Source organism: Dioscorea cayenensis, chromosome 5 (genome assembly GCF_009730915.1).
Source record: "Dioscorea cayenensis subsp. rotundata cultivar TDr96_F1 chromosome 5, TDr96_F1_v2_PseudoChromosome.rev07_lg8_w22 25.fasta, whole genome shotgun sequence".
In the NCBI taxonomy this organism is placed as follows: Eukaryota; Viridiplantae; Streptophyta; class Magnoliopsida; order Dioscoreales; family Dioscoreaceae; genus Dioscorea; species Dioscorea cayenensis.
The window spans coordinates 22,143,570-22,161,005 of record NC_052475.1 but is presented as its reverse complement, the minus strand read 5'-3'; the positions used below and the strand labels follow the sequence as shown (position 1 = coordinate 22,161,005).

Here is a 17,436-nt window from a genome sequence, read left to right as displayed (position 1 = left end):
AAACCAAATTTAAGGCTGAATCCAATTATACCGATTCAATCATCAAAAGTTTAGTATTAATTGATATTTAATTATATTATACATATAAATATTTTAGGTGATTGAAAATTAACCGGTGCACATATTTTTTTATTTTTGAAAAATAGAAAAGTACAAAATATTTATTATTTATAAACCCGGATTAATCTGAATTAATATTTTTAATAAATCCATTGCACATAATCACAATTAGTAACAACCAATGATATATAAATTCTAATTTGTTAGAGTTTTGTCAATTACCTCATTAATGTGATCACTAGAGCAATCTCCTATAAGGGGAGTGCCTCCTTGATTCGTTGAAATCCAGTGCGGAATGACTGTTTTTGATGCCATCAACTTAAGAAGGAGGAGGAGAAGAAACAAGAGAAGAAGAAAAAGAAGACGACAATGAAGAAGAAGATTATGGAGAAGATGTGTGATGCTATTACAGAAAATAGCAAGTAATAACTAATAACCAATTGCATGTGTATTTTATACAGCGTAGATGGATTACTTTGATATTTTTGGGTGAAAAGGGATTTAAATTTTTGAAATAAAAAAAAACAGAAGAAAATTTAATTTGAAATTTTAAAAAATGGGCAATATCTAGGTTTCAGTTTTGCTTCAGCTTGGATCTAATTCACCCGAGTCTTGACGAACACGTATACGTCAAGCTTTGTTCCGATCATGTAATCCATATCCATCTTGGCCTCCTCTTCTTAATTAATGCCCCCTCAAACTCTTATCATGTGATTTCAGTGCTTCTTTGTCGTTTTCTTCACTGTTGCTCCTCCCTCTGTCAGTAAAACAGCAGCATGAATTTGTGCTTCATCTTATGGTAGAGCTGGACTAAGGGATTAGTTCATCAATGGTCCATAACAAGTTCATCATTTCCAGAATTATTTTTTTTCTCTTTTTTTTCAAGTGAGATCTATCATAATGTGTTTTCCTTCAGTTGCCTTTCCTATCCTTCTCCATTTTCCCTCATTCTAAACAGTCATCTAAGCACACTCTTCAAATCCACAATGGAACTCTTCTTCAAACATGATACTTAAGCGAAGTATTAACCAGTACCAATTCTATCATCTGATCCTGTTTTTGAAAAGAAACTTCACATCTCCAGTCACTGAGGAACTTCTCTTTGCAGTGATCTGCAAGACAGCACCATCAGCAAGCATATGTTGAAGAACACGTACTATATTCTTGGTGTCATCAATTCCAAGGTGGTGACTTCCTAGTAAAGGGATATTGAGTTCTCTCATCATTGTCATCATGCCCGTCGCCTAACATGCAAGAAGACCACAATAAATTAATAACTAATGAAAGTAGAGATCAATGAAACATGTTATATTGTGAAATTCAAGCTATTTGACAACAAAAATAATTATTATACCACAAAAATAAAATTAAGGCTTTTACACAGAACTTGATAGAAGTTTACTTTGCTCACTCTCCGATTATAAAAGTTGAGGTATATGTCCTTCAAATTTATCCACTCCATGAAGTACGCGGGTGGTTTTATTTTTGAAACTTTCAACTGTTCTGGAATTTTTGTCTTCAAATCCCAATTCCCACTGCCATCCACAAACAAAACCAAACTACATTCACAAAAATGGTCTTAAAGAAAAACTACATTGTTGTGCCAGTGTGTACATAATCCATACTTCTTTCATGATTACATTATTTTACACGTACATACACACATACATATACATATCTAGAGAGGAAAAGGAGCTGCATGGTAGCTACTTTATTAAAGGTAAACAGGAACAAAGTTAAACACTACAATTAGCTAGAATACAGAAGTTAAACAAACACAGTCAATCAAAAGTAGAAACAAGAACATCTAACAGCTTCCATCAATCAGCTAGGCAAAGCTGGACCTTGATAGAACAAGGATAGAATGTGGGATTAGTTTCTTGTTTCTTCTTTCATGATTTCATTATTTTATACATATATTTAATGAAGGGCCACATAGCAATCTCTTCGAATAATGATTGAGAAACAAGAAACTAATGTGGAAAGCATACTATTCAAATAGCTTATGAACTAACCAAGTTATAAATGCTGCTCGATGAAGTGGGCCTCCTGACTCCTTTTCTAATATTGAATGTTTTTCCATCCATATTTGGAACTCTTGAAGCACATCCTTAAATGGGGTAGCTGTATCATGCCAAACTCTGAAATAAACCAGCAAATAATCAGCCATAATTAAATTCCATATAATCAAAGAAAAACTGAAAATGAAAAGCTCCCAACTACATAAGGACACTATTTTGCATATGAATAGTTAAGCTTTGGATACAAGGTAGCTTATTGGAATGAGCTATAAATAAAAATGGTTACCAAGAGGAACAAATGGCATCTTTCAATTCCCCTCCCAAGACTGAAGGTAATTTGTGAATGAAATAAAATTTTCAAGTCAAATCCAATGCAGCGAAACATACAATATCTAATATTAGGTCCATACTTCAACAATGTTAAGTTCACAAAAAAGAAAACATGGACATTTTTTCCCTTGTTCTTCATTATTCACACTCAATGGTTGCACTACTAGATAAACATCTCACTTATACTGGTTATACATCCAGCTTTACCAGTAAGGAAATGGATAGCATTCTTGAGCAATCAAATGATGAGAGGTTGGAAATGAATGCGTATATCATGCCTTAAAGAGAGAGGCAATTGAGATATCACTTGGAGACTTAAAAAAATACACAATTTTAGGATAGGGACAAGAACTTACTTAGGTGCACAAAAGGGCCCTCTATTCAGCTGCCTAACTGACAATCTATGAGTCTAAGAATGGGTTCTAAACCATAAGACAATTCACTAATATGTAACAAATTTAATGATACACTGAACTATACACACTAAATACAAGTCTCTTACAAGCTTGCTTATCAGCATTTTACATTTACATGATTAAATTCTGACCAAAGAACACTTATTGCAATCAAATCAAGTTGAAAAATGTTAGGAATACAATTTCACATTTCATTGCGCTTAAAGTTTAATATGTGTACCAAAGTCTTTATTTAACTATCTTCAATAAAATTATTGAAACATGCCTGTTGTGTTTAACTTGTGTGAGATGGTTTTAGTTTGAGAAAATTGTGAAAAAAATAGAGGTGAAACAAAAATGCATTTTGATGAATTTAGAAATGACCTGAAAGCTTAGGAAGACTTATTGTTGGCACAATCCACTGACACCAATTCTCTTGGACAAGGTTCCCATACAATTTTAATATTTGATAGGAAATTATTTTTTTAATTGCACTAGTTTATAAATGAAAATATAACAACTATATACAAGTAGGTAAATGATGAATAAGTACTTAACTTTGACATTTCAAACCTTGAGAAAAGAATTTCTCAAGGGGAAAAAGGCTCAATGTAAGAAAATAGATGTTCATTTATCTTGCAAAATAAAGGAATAAAAAGCACGAATCCCATAGTAATTAGTCTAGTGAGAACTTGATAAATAAAATGAACACAAGTCAAAGAAGTAGTGTTCACATAGCCTAATAAATGTGAAAGCACTTTCAAGATTTAATTTATCCTTGAGAACAATACACTTTCAGGAAAGATGAGAAAACAGATGCAAAAGGAACACATAATCGGTCAAGATAAACGTTAATCTATAAAGGAATTAACAAAAATGAGAATCTAAGTTATGACACCAAGATAACAAATATAAACAGAACCATTAAACTTGGCAAAATAGAATGGAAGCTTGCCCTATCGCAAGAATTATTAGAATAACAGTTATAACTTCAAGGACGTTCGGAAGGTGTAATGTTATACCAAAGCTAATTTTGCTGGAGTTTGTAAATGTGAAAAGAAAATTTTCAAATAAATTCAGCACAGTAAATTCTACAAATTTAGGCCATTATGCTAGTATCGTCTATTAAAGCATACCGTTCAAGTCCCATTTTTCCATACTTGCCCTCAATATATTCACTGATCCTTTTTTCGCTCATTCCAACTGGCCTCACAAACCTAATCAATAGAGAAATAAAGAAGGAGAAATAAATTTCTGCTGCGCATGTGAAATGTACTTCAGTTTTGAAGAAACTAAATAAAAAATGAGAAAAATAGACTTACGTTTTCTTATCAGCACAATGCATTAACAACAAGATGCTAGACCATTCAAAATAATGGTCATGTATTCCACTAACTTCCATTTGTTAGAGGCCCAGCATCTTAAGGCTTTTAGACATATCAAATTCAATTAGACTATTTCTCTAAAAACCGAAACAAAATGAAACGAGAAAACATACACTCCAACAAACTACTTGCAATAGTATCAGATCATATTAGAAAGGTTTTTACACGGAAACAACATTTTTATGTTTTTGGACTGCCAGAAATTAATTATATCTAGTAAAGATAACCCAAAACTTAGATGATGGCAAGGTAGAATTACTCCTCATATCTCCCCATGGGTCATGATTCTAAACTCCTAGATATGTAAACCAAAGCAGTCATATGCCCATAGGTCTAATAATTTCAAGTCCCCTGGTCATCTTAATTTATAGTTGCATTTGTACCAGACGATTAACAATGAACTATAATACAATTTAAAGGATAACAAAATGGGAAGTTGCACAAAGATGTTGTAATCTGATGAGAAATAATGGTTAAGTGAAGTTGACATTCCAAGATATATGCAGTCCACGAAGTGAAAATCAGGATGCACTCCCAGTTCAACAATCATCAGAATGTCTTTGTTACAAAAATACTTAAGAACAACCATTCCATGATGTGAAATTTATAAAGATGCCATTCTTTATCCAATTTCTAAAAGGTTTTGTCATGAAATAAGTATTTACATCACTGACAGAATAATGCAATTTTATTTACCTACCACTAAGCACAATCTTCCTCAGTGAAAAATCTAAGTAAAAGAAATCATCGCAATCTGAATAAAATTTAGGTTCACACATAAAAAACAATTTTTTTCAATTAAGTATCTTTACGTAAGTTTTGCAAAGAAAACGGCACCTGTGAAATAGATCAATGAACTCCATATTCTTAGCATTAATCATCACGACAGGAAATTCAAGAATCTCAACTTTGCCCTCCAAATCAAGGACTAAAAAGTAATCAAAATTCTGAGGCCTCAGATTATCAAGTTCAGTTGCATTCACTTGGAGGTCAATTTGATAGTTGTGATTGAACTTCTCAAGGTGCAAAGGATCATTCACCTACAAAATTTAAGAAAATCAATAAACTCTGTGCCGCACAAAGCATATTCTGGATACAAAAACATGGACAAAGAACTTCTAACAACATAGCAAAGTAAGATTCCTGAATAAGAGTTTCCAAAGCTTCCTCCAAATAGCCAAATAAGTAATTTTACATTTCCTGGCCATTACAATATTATTACTAATTCAGAGAAAGTACACTGGGCTTCTCATTTTGGCTCCTTTTCCTGGAATAAGATAATTCAATTGAAAGATGCTATTATCTTATTCTAGTTTGGATCAGCTTATGACAAAAAGGCTTTTTTCAAGGTTGGTAGAACTTTGTTTATAATAGCTTTTCAAGTAAGTTAAGGACTTTTGATTCTTTTTGTACTTGGATAGGTTCATTCATAAGTATTTTATAGTTAACACTTGAGAAATTCCTGAATGTCCTGTTTTTAGTAAAATATTACTAAAATAGAAATTGAATTAATAAAAATAACAAGGAAAATAATAATTACTACTACTAATACTAGTAGTAGTACTACTACTAATACTACTAATAATGATATATTATTACTATAATGGTTTAGGGTTTTTGGAATTTAGGAATGAAAAAGTATTTTCTCATTTCTCCAAGAATTATTATAATGGGTTAAGAACTAAGGGCATTTTGATAATTGACAGTAACCAAAACTCCTTCTACAAAAGAGCTTTTTCAAGGAAGTTTCAAATACTAGTTTTTGAAAAAAAAAAAAAAATTCCTTTCTCCTTGTCTTCTCAGCTTCTCCTTTTTGAAAGAAGCTAATTCAAACAAATAATTAATAATTAAAAGGTCTTAACTTACCCACAAATTTATAAAAAAGAAAAGAAAAGAGAAAAAAAAAAAGGATTTCTGGCCTCCCCAAAAGCAAATCCAAACATCTCCTAAGACCTTCCATACCACAATAACATTTTCAAGGGCTTTTGGCTCATATGCTAACAATAAGAACCTATAGAACTAAAAAGGCACAAATTTGCATTCACATATTGATTTTCTTCACTGCCAACAATGGTGAGATTAAACAACAACATATGATGAAAAACTTCATATTTAACCCAAATTATACCAAAAAAACCTAACCATTGTAAATTAACACCTAGCTGGAGGCACAAATTCCAGAGACATTCTAAGAAAGAGAGCAACAACAAACACACAAATGAAATGAAGAACATGAATTCATAGGTTTAGGTACACACCTGAGTGCACTTACCATGTGTGTGGTAGAGGCACAAGGGTTTCCACCGAGTAGTCTTGGGAGCTTCGGTGGTGATGGGGAGAGAGGGGTTGTGGACAACGAGGGGGGCGACGAGAACGCGATTAGAGAGGTGAGGAAGCGATGGATGAGCGATTGGGTGGACTGAGCGGAAGAAGGAGGTGGAGGTTGGAGCGCCGATGAGCGTGGACGAAAACCGCGGCAGCGCCATGTCCTTCTTTGAACGATGGAGTGTCTTGTCGGCAGCAACCATCAGGAATGCATAAGCTATCGACTATCGAGAAAGTTTTTTTCATTATTTTTTAAAATAAATATTCAATAATTAGTTTTATAAAAAATATATATTAATAAATATTAATTATTAATAAATATATTTTTTTAATATCATTTTAATTATATTATTTCTGGATTTCATTTCTATTATTGTATAGTTTTTAACAAAATATAATTTTTTTAATATCACAAAATAGGCAACAAGCTTTCTCAACATGCTTGTAATTTCAATTTATGTGAGTTTTGAGATTCAATTTTAAATTCTCCCCAAAACTTATAATTTACCGTAAAAAGCTCAATGTTAATAGATCTAAAACTCATTGGCTAATGTATTCTTTTTAAGTTTCATAATAACTAATATATAAAAATATAATATAAGATTTTGATTTAATTTAAAAATATGCATCACAAATTTAATAATAAAATTAAGTATGATTTAAAAATACTTTACCCAATATTTGATACATAATATTGATATCATTGTTTACACAAAACAGTTAATCTATAACACAACTATCTAATACAGGAATTGAGCCACAAACCTACTCTTACAATTGGGACCCTTATCATCATTACATCTAATTTGTTTCAGAGTTGGACCATGAGTTCTCGCATATAAGTCTTTCGCAGTAGTTCAGTGCCCATGAGTTATAAACCCTTTGGCTTTATCAAGCATATATCATAAAAAATGTTTACGGCAAAAATTAAAACGGAAATCAACAATGCTCGTACTTCACAGACATAGATGGCCTATATTTATATGAAGGCCTATTAAAAGGTCCAAGGCCCAAGCATGTTTTCCCTTATTATTATTATTATTATTATAAGCTTTGCGGTAAAAAAATTTGGTGAAGGAGTGAACCCCATTCTCTCGTGTATTCGATGGTTCTCAGAAGGCGGAGGATGGCCACTTCGTCTTCCTTGCTCCTCAAGAAAGGAGACTCGTATTAGAGAGGATCGAAGGAAGCCGGACTGGTTCTCAGGATCGCCCTGCAACTTCGTTTACTTGGTAGAGATCACCATGATCCTTCCCTTGGTCAAGCTTGGTTCCTTGGCTTTGAAGACTCTCTGCAAACCCATCGCCTCTAAGCTCAAGAAAGAGGCCGGAATCCACCCTAAATTCCGCCAGTTCATCGTTAACATCGCTCAGGTACTTGAGCTTTTTGAATCCTCCTTTTGTGTTTTTGATCCTGTTAATGTTGATATTAGTTGTGGATTTTTGGGTTTTAGCCAACCAATTTGATTTTCTAGGGTTAATTTTGTGTTCATTCTTCGAGAACGAGTTGTGGGAAAAATAATTTAAGTTTGTGAATGGTAATGATATAGAATTTGGCATAAAAATTGAAACTTTTCTCCAACTAGTTCAGTGTTTTTTTTATGGCCATCATTGAGCTACCTTGTTGTTTGCATTATAAAAAAATTGATGCTTTTGAATTTTCTGGCTTTCTGAGGTTGAAATTGTGTTTATCTGTTGTGTTTTTCAGGCAAATCATAGAATTTCCACTACCATTCAAAGGCGCATTTATGGGCATGCTACTGATGTGGCTATCCGTCCTCTGAATGAGGAGAAAGCTGTTCAAGCTGCTGCAGATCTTCTTGGAGAACTATTTGTCTTCTCGGTTAGTATTATTCTGAAAATAATTGTTTTTTTAGCTCTCATTAAAATGCCTCAGATTAACTGTTGTTCCTGTTAATAATGTGCTATTGTCACCTCGCGAGTGTCAAAAGATTTTCTGTATTGACGTGGGATGGTGATGGTTATTGATGTTCCTGCAAATTCTGATTTTTATGAGTGTATGCCTATTGGATACAATGGATAGTATGTTAATCACTTCTATTTGAAGTTTGAGTATTTGATTGCTCTGAAACTTTGCTTTCTTTGGATGTTTACTTTATGGTATATTAGGTTGCTGGAGCTGCTGTAATCTTCGAAGTGCAAAGAAGTGCTAGATCAGAAGCTAAAAAAGAGGAAATACGGAGACAAGAAATTGAGGTAATTTTCTGAGTTTTTCTGAGTTTTTCTGAGTTTCTATTCTATTGTAGTTCTTGGGCAAAGTTTCTTTTTATGCCACTGAAGTTCTGTTTCTGATTTGCTCATGGTTGATTGCTTTGTTTATTGTTGTGCTCATGTTTACTATGTTTCTATATGGTGCTTTAGTCTTCCATTTTCCCATGTTTACTTTTCTTTTTTCTCTGTTTGATAAGCCCTAATTTTGACCATGCTTTCTTATTTTAAAACTAATATTTTATTTAAACATAAGTTTATTTTCTGTAATCACAAACAACAGAAGAGAAACTGCAAGCAGTTTTCCTAAATAAGTAGACCACATCCATATATATATACATATATTTGGAGAGAGATGGAGAATTCTTAAGTCATACATCAGAACTTGAAAATCTTGTAAACTGATCTCTAATAACAGAAGGATATAACCTTGAAAATAGTGATGCAACCATCTAGACGATTTAGAGGCTCTTAACCATGTTCTGAGAAGCATGTTTATAACTTTATATCCACACTTTAGAGCTTTACATTGACTGTAAATAAAACATTCAACTAGTGTGTCTTGTCAAACTTGCTTCTGGAATCTTAAATTAAGAAGAAATACGCTGTGCAAAGTTAAAGGTGTGGTTTATGCGGACTAAACCCAAGAATATGATAATTGTGCCATCTATGATCGGCACCATCGAATTATGTGTGACCATTATATGTCATATCTTGATGATGTATGTCCTAATAAATCATTTGATCTATGCCTATTTAAGATTGGTATATATTAATTTTATATTATTTATGTATGGCGGGCACTCTTGAGCTAGTAGTGGGTACAGTATAGCTCACTGGTGACTTCAAAGCCATGAGGGAGCTCACAAGTGTAGTTTTGTGGAATAACACATGGAAAAGGTGGCCAAGGGATGACTAATAGGTTCCTGAGAGGAAGAAGTAGGTAGATGTCAAATGTGGGCTCTTTAATAGAAAAATAAATAATTTCCTTGTGACCAAGAAAGTTGAGAGACAGATGAGGTTTGATGGAGAGAAGAAATTAGGAAGAAGTTAAATTTGTAGATGGTTGAGATTAAAAAATAAGGACAGGATTAATGGGCTGGTTGCAATCACTCAAACTCAACAATTGAATGTGCTGGCTTCAAGCGATCAAGGAGTTAACAATTTGGACCAAGTGAACCCAGTACTTGGATGTGTTGGTTTCATGACTGAGTGGGTGCTATCCACACTGCTAAAGGGATGAGATCAGCGAATCCATGAGTGTGAGGAGTTCTTTAGGGCCAATACTTTGTGTGAACAAAACACTTTCAAATGGTAGTGCCGCACAAGAAAAATTGAAAAAGTTCTGTATTGTAACCTGGAACATGACGCCTATTTCTAGAATCAAGCCTTCTACGGTAGCTTATCTTTAGGGATTCGTGAAAAATATTTGACTTCAAATTTTACTTGATTAGCTCATGGTTGGCAATGATTAACTTGCTAGTGTCATAACATAAATCAGACTTCAAATATTATTATGTCTGAGTGTCTAGTAGAATTTTGCACCAGAAGGATGTTATTTATGTTACAAAAGGATGTCTGAATTGTAACTCTGAAAATTAGACAGTGATGGAATTAGGACCAGAATCCAGATCTGTCATTCCATGTTTGATTTGCAGGCAATGGTTTGTGTGATAATACATATTTAATATTGCCTTTTCATCAGCTTTTAGAACCCTTGTTTTGCTGCACTCTTCAGGCTTTAAAGCAGAAAGAGGATGATCTAGCAAGAGAAGTTGAACTACTTAAGCAGAAGCTCAATGAGATCGAGCAACTAGCAAGGGGCCAGGGCCTTTCTGGTGTTCTTGGCTTCAGGTCTAGCCATGCTCCAGAAGGCAGCACGTCAGCGACACCTGCTTAGTTGTTCTAAGTTGCTTTGTTGTGGCTGGCGGCCATTTTCATCGACAGAATGAGCATATTGATGCCTTATTCTTGTGAAGGCCCTTACCGAGTTTTGCTTTCATTTTTTTTCACCATATTTAAATGTAAACGCCAGTGATTGAAGTGATGTGTTTTACTTCACCATGCGTCACCCATGTATTGTTCTTCTGTAAACCAGTGAGGGGACATTGATCTCCACTAACATTATTTTTGACACAGCAAATTTGAAAAAGTCAATAAGAAAGTCAATTTTGTGAATTCTCATTATGTCATCAAGAAAAATTATACCAATGTTGTTTAAGGTTATTGATGATCTATACTTCACAGAAATCACAATACCATTTGCTGGCCACAACATCCATTTGTTCCTGTTGACTTCTGTACATGCTATTCTCTCATCTTATTTTCAGATAAAAAAATAACTTTTATTTATGAATTATTTTGTAAACTTATTGTACAAATCAGGCAAGTAATTATGCACCTCACCTATGTGGTCTGTGGGCATAAGTGTCTGGATCTTACTGGCATATAACACTTTTACTGCATACTGTTAAGACTGATCTAAGAGTCTTGCTGTATGGTGAAATGTAAATGTCGACTTATTGACAGTATTGACTAAAAGCTGACATTTCATTTGGCGTTAACATGTGACCATGAATTTGCCTCAATCCAGTCAAAAGCTAATGGCGCCAAGAAAGAATCAGGTATGCCAAAGGAACTTATGATTGCTAATGCATGTGGCCTTAGGTCGCTGCAGAGCTTCATGACTTCCTTTCTAACAAGAGCATCATTGCTAGGTGATAAATGGCCATACCGGAGAAATGATGCATCCTCTTCAATGCAGATCAGTGCGTACATTGACCTCAATAATCCCATCACATCCTGAAAATATAAGCAATGGTTGGTTGAAAATTGCTAACATATGAATTAATTTATTTCTCAAATAGCATCTTTTCATTATATAGTAAATCACATGACATGAATTGAACTGTGCTAACGATTCATAATTCATTTTGCATAATGATGAAAATTGTTCATGTTCACCTAGATTGATTTATTTATTTATTTTGAGGGAAACTGAGGAAAACCAAACATAGGGATTTTTTTTTTTATGATCAGCTAATGCAGAAAAATGTGATATGCAGCAACTAAAAAGATAAAAAAAATCACACGACTTTCTTTCTTTTGATTACCCAGCAATTGATCCATGGGTTTTATTTTGGCTAAGCGGATCCAGCATTATGCAGATGCAGCCAATTTGAGCAATTGTAAGCTTATTCAGAAATGATGATTTGCACAAATATAAGCTCTAGACTTACCTTCAATGGGCCGGTATGCAGGTTGAGCTCATCCTCAATGAAAGTTTGCAAGATTGTGCGCTCAGTAAAGGCTCTTGCTAACTCTTGAGCAAGCTGATAGCTCTTTCATATGGAAGGAAAAGGCAATAAAAGCTTAATATTATGAACAAGAAGAAGAGGATGAATGAGGTCATGAATGAGGTTAAAAACACTTACTTGGATGATTGCTATCTCTTTGCTTTCACCCTGAGTTTGAAGTTGAGCAACTTCACTGGCAAGGCGGGTTAGCAGATCTCGCTCTCGCAAGCAGAATATGTCAGTCTGATGGAAGGTGAGAGTGAGAAAGAGTTATAAAAGCTCATGGTGATTATCTTATGCTATTGCAGACCAAATAATAAAAAGGTACCTGAAATTTGATGCTTCTAAGAACATCTCTTGTGAGATTATATGGCATAGAAGGGGAAGGGTAGTTCATGTGCTCTAAACCTAACCCCTCAAATGGTTTCTTCTTTTTTTGCACATTGATATACTCAGCCAGAAGAGCTTTACTGACCTGGTTCAAAAGTCTCCATAATAAGTTTCATAAATTCACGACGATTAGATAATAGCCATGGACAACATTAAATTTACCTGTTGCATAAGTATATTGTTATCTCCCTCGAAGGTCAATTGTACGTCAAATTCACCTTTCAGATGTCCAATACGATTTTCTGTTTTTAATCCTTGGCCTCCACACGCTTCACGACATTCCTGATAGAAGCAAATTCTAGAATGAGAGAGTACATTTATTAGAGAGTGTGAAGCACTTAGAATTGACGTGTCAATCACCTGAAGTGCCTTCATGTTATGCCAGGTAAGCATGGCCTTAAGAGCACTGGAATAAACATGTACAATCTTGTTTGTTGCTGGAGTCCTCTTAACATAAAGCTTTTTCAAAAAGTTTCCTGCAGAACTCATTGCACATCTGTACAATAAACAGCTAAATAAGTACTAGGAAACAAAACATATTTATGGTAACTGAAAGCAGATTTATCTCCATAAGGAAATGAGGATGTGCTCTTGTGCCAACAACAGTCAAGGTTCCAAAACTCCCTACTCTTGTTACTTCCCAAAAAAAGAGAGTTCAGATAAATTTTTCAGTGACTGAATGTGCACAGGAAGAACAAAGCAGGAAGGTCTGTGGTAGAATTGACAACTGCGCACTCAATTTGTACAGAATATTTCCATGACTCTTCAAAGGTGGATTGAATGGAAAATTGATACATAATACTTTCTAGTCTTAACATCTAAACTCGTTAAAGAACACTTATATTTTCAAAGAGTGAGTAATTCCATTCAAGTTGGCTCATTCCCAATGGACTATGCATGATGAGAATGGGCATAATATGTCATACTTCTCAAATCTACTTCCTTGGTTATTCCAAAAGGCTCGGAATCATGTCTTCTTTAGATTCTAAAACTTGAACTTGCCTTGCTTAAAGCACATCTATTCTTAAGAATAAAAAAGTAGGGAGCAATACATGTCATTCACATCACTGGGTACAAATGCAGAAGAGAACATTGTTTAAGCATCACAAATTATCTTTTCCTTTTTCCTCTTTAACCTTTTACTCCAGTCATAATTTAGTGATTATCTTTTGATTTTTTCATGACGATTGAACACTATCTTGATGTTTTAGCGGGGAAAAAATGGACTTAAGGAATTAAGCTAATGTGGACTACCAAAAATTATCTTGAAATGAATGCCTTGATAAGCTAATAAAAGTCAGGCATTTTAATCTGCCAAACTGCCGCAGGATTATTACGTTTTTGCAATGAGAGGCAAGAGACGCCGTTGATGACTTGGATAGTCAAGGAGCAAAACCTCTGGACCATTTGGTGTAGTCGAGAAAGCTCGTCTTGTAAGTGCGTAACGTGTGGCAATTGACAATCCTAACTGAAAGTATTGCAAGAAATGGATCAGGAATTAACATGTCATACAATAGCAAGCTTAATAAATATGACTACCAAGTATAAGCAAATTATCATTTTTAAGATATTAAAACAAGCCACCTTGGATATGTAGATTGCATTAACAGCAATATTTACACGACCAAATGTCAGTGGGGCCAGAAAAGCTGCAAACCTCTGAAACATAGAAGCACAATTAAAAAAAAAAATTAAAATAGGTTAATTTAACTAGGTCTACAATCAATCATCTGAAGCTGTTCCCACATAATTTCTCTGTGCAAGTAGTTCGAAGACGACCAATTGGCAAAATTTTAGTGATGAATATGAGATTGACGAAAGTAGGATTAAGAAACCTGATCAGGGTCTTTTATTGCACTGACATAGCTCCCATCTGGCATTACATCAGCGACAGAATTCAGCAAGTTCTCTCGAGGAACTCGGAGGTTATCAAACCTAAGTAGAAAGACCGATCTCAAGCCAAATAATTACTAAACTTTGTTAAATGTCAAAATAGTTCCCAGAAAGGAAAAAAAAATCAAAGAGATGATGTTACCAGATTCGTCCATTATCAACTCCATTTAGCCCAATTTTATGGCCACAATCCGCTATTCGAATATTTGGGCAAACATTTCCATCTGCTTCTCTGATTTGTGCTATGAAAGCGTGAACTCCTTCATTGGTTCCATTAATGTGGAGTTGAGCAAAAATAATTGTGTGTGTAGCGTGCTGTTTATGATTAATATACGACCAAGTGAGCATGTAGTAGACATAAGGAAAACTGGATGATTATATTTCAAAAAATTATAAATTTGTAAGTCTCTTACTTTAGCTGCACCACCAATCCAGTACTTTTGAGCTGATTCACAGGGAGTGTTTATAACAAACTCGCCATTGTTCACATCATACGTAGCAATTGTCTCAATTCCTCGGACCTTGAGCCAAACAAAATAAAAAAATAGGAAACGGAAAACAATTGGGGGAACAAAAAATCATGAGCAAAATTATGCATTCTCCACATACATTGCTTCCATGTCCCAGCTCTGTCATAGCAAAACAACCCTTGACCAAATAATTCTCAGTGTCTTTCAACCACTTGTCATGATGACGCTTTGTGCCAAAGAATTGAATCGCACCACCCCTGTTATCCATTAATATATAAACACACATCAACAACTCCTACACTAGTATAAAAAATTGAATTGCACTAGCCTTGAAAGCCATTCAAGTAGGGTGTGACATACTGGTTGTTGTGAATAAAAAGTAGCACACAAGCGAATTACTTGATATCTGACAAATAATTGATAATCTCCAAGAAACCATGGCAGGCCTCCAAAACAGTGGAGAAACTGTGTTATGTAGACCATTTAAACTATCATGAATGGTTCGCTCATGCTTATGAACAATACTTCTAAACAGGGGGCTACATCAAGCAAGATGTGCCAGAATATATGCATGAAATATACTTATTTAATGTCTAGCACATTGGAACTCTTTCAAATTATATCAGTTTATAGTTATGACCATGTTGAGGCCAGTATCTATGAAGGAACATCACAACATGTTTTGTTACAAAGAATGAACCTAAAGGAGCTAGTTCAGTTTTCCACAGTTAGGCATTAAACATTTTGTATATTCTCCTTGTTTTCAATTACATTGACAACATACCTCTGTTCTAAAAAAAAAAAATTCTTCACTTTGGATTAATTCAAAGTGAAAACCCCCACTTTCTTCTAGCTTGCATCAAGCGCTAACACAATATTATGCTTATCCACCAATTCTTATCATTTGATTTTGTTTTTTTTTTAAACAAAAAAAAAGAAAAAGCCATCTTTCCTGAACTAGAAAACTAGAATAATCGTATATCCGACCTAGAATGATAACATCAGAGTTGAGGATCCATCCAAATTATCATCAGCAACAAAGAAAGACAAAGAAAAAGAAACAAACCAGAGGAAAAAATGAACCCCAAGCTTGATCGCAAGGGAGTGGTCGTAAATCCCCAAGACCTCATTCATCGCAAGCTTTTTCAACTCCGATTCAGGCCCAAAACTTGTAACCCAACCATCAAAAACCCTCTTATCAAGCAAATACCCAATCCTCCTCATTGTAGCCTCCCTCTGCTGCTCCATTGTCTGATTATAATCCGGCATCACAATACCCATCCCAGAGGACACCCGCCGGAACAAATGGCTCTCCTCCATAACCCGGAACACCCAATCCCGGATCTCCACATGGTGTCCATCGAGAACACACCGGAGTTCCTTCGTATCGAACGCTGCCGGCTTCTCAGAGATCTCGGGCGGGGTGTAATGGAGGCACGGCATGGGTGCAAGCTCAGAGGATGATGAGGAGGAGATCGAGGTAGGCAGTCGGAGGTGCCGCAAGAGGACGGAGCTCCTGCGAGAGATTTGCTCGGCTGGGTCCATTGGTTCGAGGATCGAGGGTTTTGAGCAAGAAAGAAGAAGGTCAATCAATGATGAGAAGCAAAGCAGCTAAGAAAGGAACGAAAGCGAGTTGGTTTTCTTGGTTTGTTGGAATGACGTGGCATGAAAAGGATAAGGAGATTATTTATTTTTATAATTTATTTATCTATTTATTTATTGTCTTAGACTTTGGACCATCACCTTGCTTCTAGAAACTCGCTTTATTTATGAAAAAATCAAGATAGAGGTTGAGAGATATTTTATCATATTTATTTGAATATAAATTTCTTTACTTTGTAATACAGTGAATTGTTATTTAAAAAATAAATATTATAAATAAACTCAGAATTAAAATTTTAAGTTATTAATAATATAAAAATATTATAGCAATACTATTTATTCATTGTTCATCAGATATTATGTGAGAGGATGTTGTTCTCTCCCTTTAAAAGGTTATATGGTAGGAGTGTATATGGTGGGATTATAATCGCCTCATGTAACGTATGCCTAAATTTATAAAAAATGATAAGTCATCATAATTGGTGCACTACTATATATACTTACCCTTAAACAATCCTTATTGTTTTTTTTAAAAGGATAAAAATGAAAAAATAAATATATAACATTTACTCAAGTAAATTCATTGTGTTTATTTTGAATCTAAACTAATATTGTGTGTATTTAATTATTTTCAAATTTAATGATAAGTTTGAAACAATAGAAATATATATATATAAATCGTGTAAGATAAAGTTTCGTATTGAAAGATATATATTTAAAAAATATATATATAAAACTTCAAAAATAAACAATAGCATGGATGTTATTATTTATTATTTTTCGATGCACATAAATAAGTATTTGTATCTTAAGTTTTTAATGTTTTGCTTGATGCTTCTTTATACTCATTTTTCAATATAGTTTTTTTTTTATGGGTATTTTTTTTCCCATTCTAAAGTTTTCCAAATAAAATATGTATGTTCTTATAATCTACTTATTTATTTTTATTTATTTCATTATTTCCATTACGTTTTTCTTATTATAAATTTACACCCTTCCATGATTTTATATTTTATGTTATCATTTTCCCTCCCATCTTAA

The 17,436-nt window shown here is 34.1% G+C and overlaps 3 protein-coding genes across 3 annotated transcripts; 1 reads left to right on the top strand and 2 right to left on the bottom strand.

Moving 5' to 3' along the window:
* Window positions 1-442: 442 nt before the first annotated feature.
* On the bottom strand, window positions 443-6,727 carry LOC120259866 (uncharacterized exonuclease domain-containing protein At3g15140). Its single transcript, XM_039267319.1, has 6 exons — window positions 6,450-6,727; window positions 5,029-5,231; window positions 3,943-4,023; window positions 2,076-2,201; window positions 1,472-1,595; window positions 443-1,304 (listed from the first exon to the last, which is right to left on the bottom strand). Exons 1-6 carry the CDS (start codon window positions 6,717-6,719, stop codon window positions 1,104-1,106), a joined length of 1,005 nt encoding a protein of 334 aa, XP_039123253.1. The 5' UTR covers window positions 6,720-6,727; the 3' UTR covers window positions 443-1,103.
* An 858-nt stretch (window positions 6,728-7,585) lies between these two features.
* On the top strand, window positions 7,586-10,922 carry LOC120259868 (OPA3-like protein). Its single transcript, XM_039267320.1, has 4 exons — window positions 7,586-7,889; window positions 8,224-8,358; window positions 8,646-8,732; window positions 10,483-10,922. Exons 1-4 carry the CDS (start codon window positions 7,761-7,763, stop codon window positions 10,642-10,644), a joined length of 513 nt encoding a protein of 170 aa, XP_039123254.1. The 5' UTR covers window positions 7,586-7,760; the 3' UTR covers window positions 10,645-10,922.
* A 153-nt stretch (window positions 10,923-11,075) lies between these two features.
* LOC120259865 (acyl-coenzyme A oxidase 3, peroxisomal-like) lies at window positions 11,076-16,415 on the bottom strand. The gene is made up of 13 exons (XM_039267318.1): window positions 15,860-16,415; window positions 14,933-15,050; window positions 14,737-14,844; window positions 14,466-14,638; window positions 14,266-14,365; window positions 14,015-14,089; window positions 13,768-13,898; window positions 12,791-12,926; window positions 12,593-12,712; window positions 12,369-12,515; window positions 12,179-12,283; window positions 11,984-12,085; window positions 11,076-11,546 (listed from the first exon to the last, which is right to left on the bottom strand). Exons 1-13 carry the CDS (start codon window positions 16,336-16,338, stop codon window positions 11,295-11,297), a joined length of 2,046 nt encoding a protein of 681 aa, XP_039123252.1. The 5' UTR covers window positions 16,339-16,415; the 3' UTR covers window positions 11,076-11,294.
* Window positions 16,416-17,436: the final 1,021 nt, after the last annotated feature.

Bases quoted from the DNA above. Each gene is read 5' to 3' on its own strand.
- LOC120259865 (XM_039267318.1), bottom strand. From the start codon at position 16,338: ATGGACCCAGCCGAGCAAATCTCTCGCAGGAGCTCCGTCCTCTTGCGG. The intron at 12,284-12,368 runs GTACCTTTTTAT...ACCTTCCATCAG, and splicing joins TTAGAAGCATCAAATTTCAG to ACTGACATATTCTGCTTGCG. The intron at 11,547-11,983 runs GTAAGTCTAGAG...TTATATTTTCAG, and splicing joins TGCATACCGGCCCATTGAAG to GATGTGATGGGATTATTGAG.
- LOC120259866 (XM_039267319.1), bottom strand. From the start codon at position 6,719: ATGGTTGCTGCCGACAAGACACTCCATCGTTCAAAGAAGGACATGGCG. The intron at 2,202-3,942 runs GTATGCTTTAAT...GGTTTATTTCAG, and splicing joins GGAAAAATGGGACTTGAACG to AGTTTGGCATGATACAGCTA. The intron at 1,596-2,075 runs GTTAGTTCATAA...TGTGGATGGCAG, and splicing joins CGAGCAGCATTTATAACTTG to TGGGAATTGGGATTTGAAGA.
- LOC120259868 (XM_039267320.1), top strand. From the start codon at position 7,761: ATGATCCTTCCCTTGGTCAAGCTTGGTTCCTTGGCTTTGAAGACTCTC. The intron at 7,890-8,223 runs GTACTTGAGCTT...TGTGTTTTTCAG, and splicing joins TCATCGTTAACATCGCTCAG to GCAAATCATAGAATTTCCAC. The intron at 8,359-8,645 runs GTTAGTATTATT...ATGGTATATTAG, and splicing joins GAGAACTATTTGTCTTCTCG to GTTGCTGGAGCTGCTGTAAT.